We start from the raw sequence: 12,317 nt of genomic DNA, 5'->3' as shown, positions 1-12,317 counted from the left end.
GAGCTTTCTTGGCAAAGATACTGGGGTGGTTTGCCAAATCCTTCTCCAGATGATTTTACAGATGAAGAAACTGAGGCAAGCAGAGTGAAATGACTTGCCCAGGGTCACACAGCTAGTAAGTGTGTGCAGCCAAATTTAACCTTAGGAGCATGAGTTCCTGACTCCAAGTTCAGCACTCTATCCACTGTACGTACCCCCAGCTGCTCTGACAGTGTCAGAGTTAGTATTATAATTTGCTCTCTTTATTTCTTTACTACTGTTCTTTTTACTAGGCTATATTGCTTTATTCTCTTTTCATATATTATCAATTTTCCATCTACACGACATCCCTGCACCTCTGGCTGATGATTCCCAAATATAGTTTTGCGTATTTCAATTCACCAAATCACGCCTATGAGTACTCTTTCACAGCCTGTTTCCTTAGTAATTCCCCCATCAATTTTGGCTCCACTTAGCTACATCAAACTCTTTTTCTTTTTCCACAAAAAAAAAGAAAAGAGGGTGTCTTGAAATCACTAGGATAAGCCTCCCCCATTACTATGTTTCCTCCAGTGCTAACAGGTGCATTCCACATTCCTCCTCCTCTTCTTTTTTCCTCTCTCTGTCTCTTTTTTTCTCTCTCTCCTTCCCTCCCTCCTTCTCCCTAGCCCTCTCTTTCTCTCTCCTCCCTCCCTCCAATTGATTTTACTAAAGTGGAAGTCTGACCATGTCACACACCTCACCCACATCAATAAGCACCAGTGTCTTTCTATTACCTCTAAGGTAAAATAGAAATTCCCTAAAATATAAAATATAAAAATTGTATTAAATTTAAAATAGATGCAAGCATGTATTGCATGTGTATATAAATACAGTACACATGCATGTACACATGCATGTGTGATATCTGTATATGTACTGCATATACATTTTAGATATATATGTATATGTATAAGATGTTTTGAGATTATTAAAGCCTAAACCTACACTAAGATTTTTGGGACACCATGTATATCTGTATGTAACTATATGTGAAAACACAAATATAGAGTTATAGATACACAAATTTACATACACATATATATGAAATATATTCTCCATTGAATTCTCTATAAGGAATTTCTTCCTAACCTGCCTCCCTACTCTCTGCATTACAGTCTTCTTATACTTGACTCCTTACATTGTACTTCACAATCCAGTGACATTCTGACCTGCTTTGGTGTTCCTTCCTCAAAATACTTCATCTCCAAGCTCTGGGCATTTTTACTGGCTATCTCCCACAGGTGGAATTCTCTCCTTCATTGCCTGGTTTCTTTGGCTTTCCTGAGGTCTCAGCCAAAATTAATCCTTCCGTAAGAACCCTGTTCCACTAACACTAGTGCCTTCCCTCTGATATTACCTCTAAGTTAAACTTTATCTATCTTGTTTGTGTGTAGTTGTTTGAATGTTTGTTCCATTATTAGATAATGAGTTTCCTGAGAGTGGGGGGGGGGTCTGTTTTTGCTTTTCTTTGTATCCCTAGTATTTAGTACAGTGTCTGACACATACAAGACACTTAATAAATGTTTGTTAATGTCTCTTAACTTGACTGATTCATTCCTCATATGACAGGAGTCACTGGCATTTGCCACGATGTTTGAAGAGCCTCCTTTGCCTTTAGGGAATCTACTATGTCAAAGTTCCAGTGAACTAATAATGTGACTCGTATGTCCATCCTCTTCCTACTCCCTGCATAATATTAAACTTATAGTATAATGAAACAGCCTCAATAGAGTCATAAAACTGAACATGCAACTAAAACATCAATGAAGACACATCAGATAGGATTCCTCTAAACCGAATGTTAAAAGCATATTGTCCACAAGAATGACACTGCTACCATAATTCATATCCTATTCTAAAAATGAAAAATGCTTTATTCTAGATGATGCTTAATGTGATGCTTTCGCATGAGTAAAAATAATAACATGTTAAAAGAAAAACTACATTGTATACAGAAATCTCTATATTAAAGAAGTCATAAATCTTATGAAATCTGCAACAATTGAAAATCTATCACTGCTGCCATTATCATAACAAAAGATAATAAGAACCAGATTTGATATGGAAAAAAATGAAGGAAAATTGGCAGGGATTTATTTTCAAAGCAACTTTTAGGGGTAAATCATATGCAGCATTTTTCAAAGTTAAGGTGACCTGAGTCAAGCATAATCTTTCAGTAGATTTCAGTCTTTTGCTTGATATTAACAGGTCTCTCTCTTTGTGGAAAAAAAAATTAAAGGACATAAGTAGTTTTCACATATAGAAATCACATTTTAATCTATAATTTCATAGGTTAGTGGAAAGAGGTTAGCTGAGAGCATTAGATTGCTTTGTAAGAATTCTACCTGTATTTTCACATATACTATCACTGAATTCTCTCCCCATTCAATTTTCAGTTTAGTAAGGCAAAAAAAGAACAAAAGAGCACATAAAAAAGAAGCAACACTTATAAACTGGAGGATCACCAATATTTTTTTTTAACCCAGAAAACGGTCATTCTTTTTACATGACAAAATACTTACGTAAGCACTGTGGTACTTCCCCACTCCAGGTTCCATTCCCTACACAGGTCAAAACAGCAGGAAAGGATAGCTCATAGCCTGGAGAACAGATGTAGCTAATACTAAATCCCCAGTCAAAATTTGTTCCTTCTAGTCTTCCATTAGAGATCTGAGGAGGAGTTGTGCAGGTAACAGCTGTAATTACATTAAAAGCAATTAGACACAGCTGCTGTAAACATCTTGGGTATAAAATATGCGTAGAAGAACCATATGTGCTCATTTAACCTTTCTGGAGGACAATATGATGGTAACATGTTTTATTCCCCCGACAACATTTCTGCTTTGGGGTTACAACTATTTCTTAAGGATATAATGGTGTGGTTATCAGGGCTTCTCTTACAAAACAGCAGGCTGCCCAACATCTAGTAGATGGAGAACATAAAGTGACCTCCTATAAACCATATGTATCAGATAAATTATTAGCTTTATATAAAATTATTTTACAATGACCTTTAGACACATCAGAGAGAAGTATTATTTAGATAAACATAGTGTAAGTATAAGTGTTCTTCTGTCAAGCAAGAAGCCCAGAATTTAGAAGTAGCTCTAAGGCATTTTGTTCTCTCATTTTATTTTTTCCGCCCTGAAGGGAGATTATGTACTTCGCGAAAATAGCTTGGTTTCTTTAACCATACTTATGAAGATTAATGTTATGGACTGTGAACCCTGCACCACCATATTCTTTTTTACCCCTTGTTTCTTTTCTTTTTGCCATTTGAAATTTTTTTTTAAAAAAAGCTGATCCATTAATCCCATTTAACTAACTACAAGATAAGAACAACAAAAGGGAGAGAGAAAGGAATAAATGAGGGTAGAAAAAGAAAAGAGAAGTTATTGACTTTAGAATAAAATGAGAAATTATTGGCTAAGTGTCAAATAGTTGTGAATAATTTTTACCACAATTAACATTTTTGGTTTCCATTGTCATTACAAAAGAACAAAAAAATGAGTTTTTAAAATCTGTTCAATTGTAATGTAAACTATTTTATCAAAAGAGTTCAAATGCTCATTGAATGTTATAGTCTGAGTCAGGCTGAACACAAAGAAGAAAAAAAAGAACATATTAAACATCTCATTGTCACCCACATAATTAGCTGTCAGCTCATAGTCCTTTTAGACAGATGAATGGCACTACATGTTATAGGCCCACAAATAACAACAAAAATGAACCAAACCAGGATGATTTAAAAAATAATCTTAGTAACTGATTATATCCCATACCTCTCCAATGCAGTAATTCACATTCAAAGATGGCAAAATGACTTGAAAGATTTCTTCCAATATTAAAAACTGAAGGACAAGGCTGTTAAGCCCTACCACTATAGAAATAAGTCATATCCCCTCTCCCCCCCCCTCCCCGCATATAATTTTAAAGCAGCATGTTCTTGATCACTTCTTTGGAAAATCTTGAGTCTAATTCAATGAAGTTCTTAGATCAGGTATAGACTTTGTACTTTCCATGTCTTTAGGAATTCATTCCAAATGTCAGTAAATTAAAGCTAGCAAATTAAATTGAAATTAGAACTAATGGACTGAAGTCCTTTGTTAATCATTAGACTAAGCTCCCTCAATCAAAGTAAATAATTGTAGTCAGCTTTCAGTAGGCCATATAATTATATGGATTTTTTAAAAAGATGTTCAAAATAAACCTTTTATATGACAAGAAAAACATCAATTTTCTCTCTGCGGAGGCTGCTTTTCCCCCTCCAAGGAAAATGAAATGAAAAGACATTCATAAAAGTTTTAGATACTTTAAAATTTACTTTTATAAAAATCTAAGAAAATATGACAAACATCAAATACAAATATTCAAGAAACAGGATCACACCTTTACAAGTTGGCATTGTCCCACTCCACGTGCCATTAGTAGTGCAAGTCCGAATTCTGGAGCCATTCAGTTCCATCGTATAGCCTGGCTGGCACATGTAAGTAACATTTTGTCCAACCACGTAATCATCTCCATATCTCATTCCATTGGCAGGTATACCTGGATCCCCACAACTGATAACTATGAGAATTGAAGTTGGAGAACAGATGGTTAATGTGGTCATGTATTTTTATGGAGTGGGGTTGGAAACATATGGTAGACATCACAATTAACTGAGAAAAAAAATTGGAAACGTGTTCATTATAACCACACACCCATTTAAATTTCCTGCTGAAAACTCCTCACTACCCAAATATTGATTATCATTGTCAATTCTCTGCATATGTCTGAAAACCTGAAAAGCTTAGTTTTCAGAGACTGTAAATTCAAGAGAATACTGGTTGCTATGGCTTCTGGTCAGTTAAATGTCAAGCCTACTAGGAATATTTCCAGGTATACTTGGATCAGGTATACTTGAAAGAGCTCTGAGGCTAGAATTCAAAACATAGATTTGAGTCTTAGCTTTGTCATTCATTAGAGATCTGACTGACCAAATGACTTAATGCCCCTCAACCTCAGTTTTCTCTTCTGTAAAATAAGGGATTTGGTGTTAGATGACCTCTGAGGTTTCTACTAGTTCTAGATTTATGATTCTACGATCCCATAAAGGTAATTCTTGCACTCCTAACATACCTCCACAAGGCCTTTATAAGGAGCAAGTGAGATAATGTATGAAATAATGTAAAAGGTTTTATAAACCTAAAAGTGTGACACAAATATTGTGTGATGTTATTAACAATTTGGAGAGGCCTTCAACTACACTCCTCTCAGGGAAGATATTTGCTGTTAAGTAGACCAGCTGACTTAGGGCCTAGATATTTTGAGCCACTTTCTTCTACTATACCTGCCCTAACGATGGGGCCAAATAGCCACTGTTTCATATCATATGTACTACTGCAGATTAGAGGATGATTCATAATTATTATTGCCATTTTAAAAAGATTCATACTTTGCCAATGTTCAAAAGGTCTTGAAGTGGCTTACAGATAAAAACAAACATTTAAAGATAAAATTTTAATAGGCTGTTTCTCAGATAAAGGTCCCACATCTTGAAGATATAAAGAACTTTGTCAAATCTATACAAATATGAGTCATTCCCCTACTGATAAATAGTCAAAGGATATGAACAGGCAGTTTTCCAATGACAAAATCAAAACCATTTATAGTCCTACAAAAATTCTCTAAATATTATTGATTAGAGAAATGCAAATTCAAACAACCTTGAGGTATGATTGACTGGCTAAAATGGTTGAAAGGGAAAGTGACAAATGTTGGAGGGGATGTGGAAAAATTGGGACACTAAGTCGCTGTTGGTGGAACTGCGAACTGATCCAACCTTTGTAGAACACAATTTGGAATTATACCCAAAGAGTTATTAAATTACCTATGACCAGGGGTGGGGAACCTGCAGCTTCGAAGGTGTAGGTTCTCCCAGCAGTACCACAACTAGATCTACTTCCAAAGATGATTAGGAAAAAAGGAAAATAACCTAAATATTCTCAAATACTTATAGCAGCTCTTTTTGTAGTTGCCAAGAACTGGAAATTGCAGGGATGCCTGTCAGTTGAAAAATGGCTGAACAAGTTGTGGTATATGATTGTGATAGAATACAACTGTACCATAAGAAATGATGAACTGGTTGACTGTAGAAAACACTAATAGACTTGCATGAAATAACGAAGAGTGAAATGAGCAGAACCAAGAGAATGTTGTATACAGTAACAGCAATACTGTTTTAAGAACACCTTTGAGTGACTAATTCATTTTGACTATTATAAATACCCAAATTAACTAGAAAGGACCTATGAAGGAAGACACTATCTGTATCCAGAGAAAAAAATGATAAATGGAATTATGTATAGAATGATTTTACGTACATACACACACACATTTGTGTTTAATGGTAGCCATCTCTAGGGCAGGGTAGGGGAAGGAAGAAAAAAAAGGAAAAAAAAAGAAAATTAAAAGATAAATGTATTATATATTTAAAAGGAATAACAAGTTGTACATTACAGATTTGCAGTTTCTTGTGCAATCATCTTTTTTTATTCTGCTAGGTTATGGAAATGCTTGTATTATTTCATAATTTAAAAATGAAAAATAGTACAACTATCATTTTTAATGAAGCAAAGGGAATAGACATTTTCATGCAACTAAATCAAACTGATCTGGGCAAAGAAGTGAGGTGTGTTTTTTTTTTTCAGAACTAAGGCATGTTTATTTATGTTTTTGCTTTCTGATAAGAAAAAGTGTGTAAGATACATGCAGTTTAATTTCTTTCTTTGAACTAATAGTTCACATTTATATTGCATAGCATATTTTATGGAAAACTTTCCTCATAAATGACACAGCATGACAGTAAGGACTAGGCATCTAGATGGTGCATTTGGACAGAGTGATAGACTGGAGTCAGTTCAAACACAGCTTCTGATACTTAATTTAGCTGTGTGACCCTGACCAAGTAACTTAATCAAGTGAAATAATATACATAAAATAGTTTGCAAAATGTAAAGTCCTATATAAATGCCAGCTATTATTAGTCTCTCCTTCTTAACAATGTAATTTAGAACATTAAGTGATTTTAATAGTTACATAGCTAGTGAGGGTCAAAACTGGGATTTTAATTTAGATCTTCTGACTTGGTGCCCATTGTCTGGATCTTTTCATGAATCATTCACGAGGTGAACAAGAAATAAATGTCTAAAATTAATTATATTTAAATTTAAGAAATTTTAGGATTAGGGCAAAATACTGACTTTAGACATATATATATATGTATATACATATATATATATATATATACATTGCAGTATTTAAACTAAATTCTGTTTCATCATTAACTTACCATTAAAATGATACAAGTCAAGATTCCTTTTGTTCTTTTCTAATCAGTTTAAATTATGAGGAATTAACACCTTAAACAATTATTTCAATTAAAAAAGTGTATGCAGGATATTCCCTCTACCTGATATTCCTCCCAGCCCTCAAGTCAGTCTGTTGAAATCACACCCACTGAGTACAGTACGTACTTCTATCTTCTTAATTAAAGTTTTGTATGCTTGATGATTTTCCCCTTATGATTATTGATGAGAAAAGAGATAATTTCTAAATCTATTCTGTATGGCTATGACAAAGTAGAACAAGGAAAGAAATAATACTGTTTATTTGTTTTCTAGGATCGACACATTTCTATTTACAGAATAAATGTGTATTAAGTAAAGAAATACCAGGTGCCTGAGACTCCATAAATCAATTGCCTACATTCCTATGAAATGGTTTTGTTGACTAGAACACTTCATGAATCTTTTCTTTCTGATTACACTATATTGATTATCTGTGTCAGGAAGTTGTCTCAGAAAAGACATAACAAACACTTGATAAACTGAAGTCTATCAGGATGGAGGTCAGGGAAAAAAAAAATAGAAAAAAGCCACCTTACAGATCCCCAGAAACAAAGCTTAAAACAGTTATAGGATCTCAGAGATCAATAAACAAGCATTTATTAAATACATGCTCTGTTGCAAACACTGTGCTAGGGGCTGGATACACAAAGACGAGAATGAAATATTTCCTACTCTCAAGAACTTTACACTCTCTTAGGGGAGACAGTATGTTCATAATGTTGTGGTTGTTCTTTGTCCTTTGCTTATCAAGAGGACCAATGACATCATGAGGGTGATGTCTTGACTCAAGTATGAACTGGATTTAAGTGAGGCAGAGATGTGCAAATTCATCAGCCTTGTGCTCTGTTCCAGTCATTTAAGTCCACTGGCAACACAAAAGTCAAGATAATTGGCAGTGGCTTTGGATGCAGTGGATGACCTTGGTGTCTTTCATGTCTTACATGTTCTAATGGCTCCACAGCACCTGCTTCAGCTGCCTTCATGGCCCTTGGAACAAATTGCTTTCATCTGCTCATTCCACTGTGGGATATGTTCACATGCTTATGGTAGACATCCCCCTAACTCACAGAGGGGTATTAGGTCTATTGGTTACCCTCAACCTGGGTTAGCCCATCTGCCAAGACAGTTTTGCTAGGGTGTAACCGGTGCATATTATACAGCTTTTTGGAGCCACTGAGTGATAGGTGGACACAAAAGGTGGATAAAGAGCCCTGATAAAGAGCTGGTGGAACAGCAAGTACCCTGGCACATCCAGGATGGCCTGCTAGCACATGTTCTTTGATCTGCTTTTCTAAAGGAAAGGTAACTTTTAAAGGGGTCAACAATCTTACTTTAATTACAGATAAGTAGAAAATACAAGCAGAAAAATTAGCACAGAGATTCAACAGACAGGGCTCCAACTGTCTGAGCCAAGTAATATAACCACCTACATACACCACTAGATCAGGGGAGCACTAACATTTGAGTAGTCAGGGGGTTCTAAACAAATGGCTATTCAGAGTCCTGACCAGAGAATCAAAAGGTGCTCATGAGCGAACCCCCAAAACAAAATCTCACCTCAGAATATATATACACTTTCAGCTAATAGGCTCAGAGGCAGAAGGCATCACAACCCTCATGATTCAGTGCCTACTTAGCTTAGAACCAAAAGGTGTGGAAGCCTTCCTGCAAGAAAGCTTCCCTTAAGCAAGCTTCCTCTTAGGTATATTCCTCCCCCAAAGGGCTCTATGTGACTCAGGCTGAGCCAGAGTTCAAAGCAGCAAGACATCCGTGATTGAACATGTGGTCACACAGGCCTATTAATGGATGAGGAAGATCTTCATATTCCATTAATATTACAGCTGGCCAAGCCATCATACCACAGGTGCTAGTCCTCTCTGAACACCCCATACCCCCAAGAGTCAAGGAAAATAAATACAAGTTGATTTGGAAGGGAGTGTGCTAGAAGTTGGAAATGTTTAGGAAAGGCTTTGTGTAAAAGGCAGTGCTTTAAAGAAGTGGGGGATTTTATTTAGCAGAGTTAAGAATATGTAATTGAGGCCCAGAGATGTTAAATGTTAAATGACCAAAGTCACACATGACAAGTAGCAGAATTAATATTCAAATTGAAGTTCTTTGATAACCAAAGCAGCACTGATTCCACTAAACCATGCTCAGAAACATTTGCTTTTGATCAAGTTCTGTGGACCACAGTGCCTTGCATGGAGTAGCTGCTTAATGTTTGTTGATAGTTCCAGGCATGGGGGACCACAGGTAGAGGCTTGGAGATAGAAAATGGAGGGCTTTAGATTGGCTAAATCATAGAAGACAGGAAGGAGAGCAATGTACGAAAAGTATGAGACTAAATTGTGAAGGGATTTAAAAGTCAGTGAAGTTTATCTCAGAGGCAAAAGGGAGCCACTGGAATTCTTTAGGTAGGATTATACCATGGTTAGATCTGTGTTTATAGAAATTCAGGTGCAAAGTACTACAGAGATAATCTAGATCAGGGTGGGGAACCTGTGGAATTGAGACCACATGTTGCCCTCTAGGTTCTTGAATGTAGCCTTTTGACCAACTTCAAATTTTACACAACAAATTCTTTTCTTAAGGGGATTTCTTCTGCGAAATTTGGATTTGGTCAAAGGACCTCACTTGGAGAGCTAGAGGGCCACAGGTTCCCCACCCCTGATCTAGATTAATCTCTACCTAAGGGGTAGGCCACCTACAATAGATGCCTCCACTTCCTTTCCTCTTACTCTCTCCTTAACTCTTTGCAATCTGGCTTCCAAACTCATCATTCAACTGAAACTATTCTTTCCAAAGTTATTTATTAATTATCTCTTAATTGCCCCCTCTCAGTCCTCATCATTCTTGACCTCTCTGCAGCCTCTGACACTTTTTCACCCTCTTCTCCTTGATACTCTCTTCTCTCTGGGTTTTTATGGCACTGCTCTCTTCTGGTTTTCCTCCTAACTGCCTCATCACTCTTCTGTCTCCTTTGCTGACTTTTCTTCATTTACTTCATATCCAGTAACCATGAGGGTCTGTTAAGGCTCCATCCTGGCCCCTATTCTATTCTCCCTCTATACAATTTCACTTTGTCATCTTAACAGTTCCCATAGATTCAATTAACATCCCTATGCAGATGACCCTCAGATGTACTTGGCCAGCCCTAACCTCTCTAATGATTTCCATTTTAACATCCCCAACTATCTCAGAAACATCTCAAACTGAATGTGTTGCAGACATCTTAAAATCATTATATCCAAAACTGAACTCATCTTTCCCCTCTTCCTAAATTCCCTATTACTGTCAAGGATACCACCATCCTCCCAGTCACCCAGGTTCAAATCCTCAGTATCAACCTCAGCGATTCACTTTCTCTCACTCCCCATATCCAATCAGTTGTCAAATCCTTGTGATGGGGAGCTTGGATCCTAAAGACAATATCTCTAAATAAAGACTATATCTCTTGCAGTAACCTATGAATGGGCCCTAGTAAAACAAGCTACCTCTCTCTGTTACAGGAACAAGCTCACTCTGTAGAATTTCTCTTGTATAAACAGGCCTGTCTTGTACTGACATGACAGACTATCACATACTGACTCTTACAGTTACCGTATACATTCCAGAGTGCAAGTTATAGATGTCAACCCCTGAAGCTATCTTGTATAAACAGGACACTGACTGATAACAAGTAGGATAGCCATGACTATCGGTTGACTTATCGACTGATGTAGCAGACCTAAAAATACACCCCTTAGAAGCCCCTGTCCCATGGGCTTCCCATAGAGAACTCTGGGTAGGATGCCTGCACACTAGGTGCAAAAATTGCATGTTCCTTTAAGAACTGACCACTCCTTAATCCCTCCCCAGACCACCTAATTAGCAGAGTTGGCACACCAGCACTGAGCTTTTCCCCATAAAAGCTTTAGCTTAACCCCCATTAGGTTGCAAGCTCCCTAAGAAACTTAGCTCGCTTTATAGCATCAAAATAAAGCTTTTGCCACTTGAATAGAAGATGGTTTGAGTCCCTGAATTCTTTTCAGATGACACCACAACACCCTAACAATTTTGGGTATCCCTGTACCTGATCACTTTCAGCTCTATCTTAGTAACATTTCTCCTTTCAACCCTTTTCTCTCCTCTGAGCACCACCACCCTGGTGTAACCTTCATCACCGGATGCCTGGATTGATGCCATATCCTGCTCATTAGGATTCCTGCCTCAAGTCTTTCACCCATTCCCATCCATCATCTCCTTAGCTGTTAATTTTAATTTCCTAAAGGGGCAGATATATCTATATCACTGCTCCCCCCATTCAATAAACTCTATTGGCTCCCTATTACTTCCAGTATTAAATACAAAATTCTCTATTTGGCTTTTAAAACTTTTCATAACCTAGTTCCTTTTCTATCTCTCCAGTCTTCTTACACCTTATTCCCTTCCATGTACTCTAGCATCCAATGATACTGTATATCTTGCTGTTCCTTGAATATAACATTCCATTTCCCTAATTTTCACTTGCTGTCCTTCCCTGCCTGGGATTCTCTCTATCTCCAAGATGCTTCTTAGCTTTCCTGGCTTCCTTCATCTTACTTCTATACTTTGTTCAAGAAGCCTTTTCCAGTTCTACTTAATCTGAGTGCCTTCCCTCTGAGACTGTCCCCAATTTATCCTGTATATATCAAGTTTGTATGTAGATGAATATTGTCTACACCAAAGGTGTCAAACCTGTAACCTGTTTGCAATATAGCCTATATAACCTACAACCCTCCCAAGTGGAACTAGATTAAGATAAAATTAGGAAGTATTTAACAAAATAAATAAAAACACAATAAAGCATAGATAATATTAATATGTTTTTTCTAAGTCAACATATGACTCAGAGGGATCATTATGTGCAACCTAGTGGCCACCATT

General features: G+C 36.7%; 1 protein-coding gene across 3 annotated transcripts in view; it reads right to left on the bottom strand.

The window, feature by feature from the left end:
* The window catches only part of CSMD3 (CUB and Sushi multiple domains 3), a 1,625,828-nt gene that overhangs the window by 38,069 nt on the left and 1,575,442 nt on the right, over nucleotides 1-12,317 (bottom strand). For all 3 annotated transcript variants that reach the window (XM_036758935.1, XM_036758944.1, XM_036758952.1), the window contains 2 exons: nucleotides 4,411-4,590; nucleotides 2,544-2,717 (listed from right to left, as the gene is read on the bottom strand). In XM_036758935.1, the coding sequence (XP_036614830.1) occupies nucleotides 2,544-2,717; nucleotides 4,411-4,590 (354 nt within the window). The remainder of the gene's footprint in view (nucleotides 1-2,543; nucleotides 2,718-4,410; nucleotides 4,591-12,317) is intronic.

This window comes from Trichosurus vulpecula, chromosome 1 (genome assembly GCF_011100635.1).
Source record: "Trichosurus vulpecula isolate mTriVul1 chromosome 1, mTriVul1.pri, whole genome shotgun sequence".
Taxonomy (NCBI): Eukaryota; Metazoa; Chordata; class Mammalia; order Diprotodontia; family Phalangeridae; genus Trichosurus; species Trichosurus vulpecula.
This window is presented reverse-complemented; position numbering and strand designations above follow the sequence as displayed.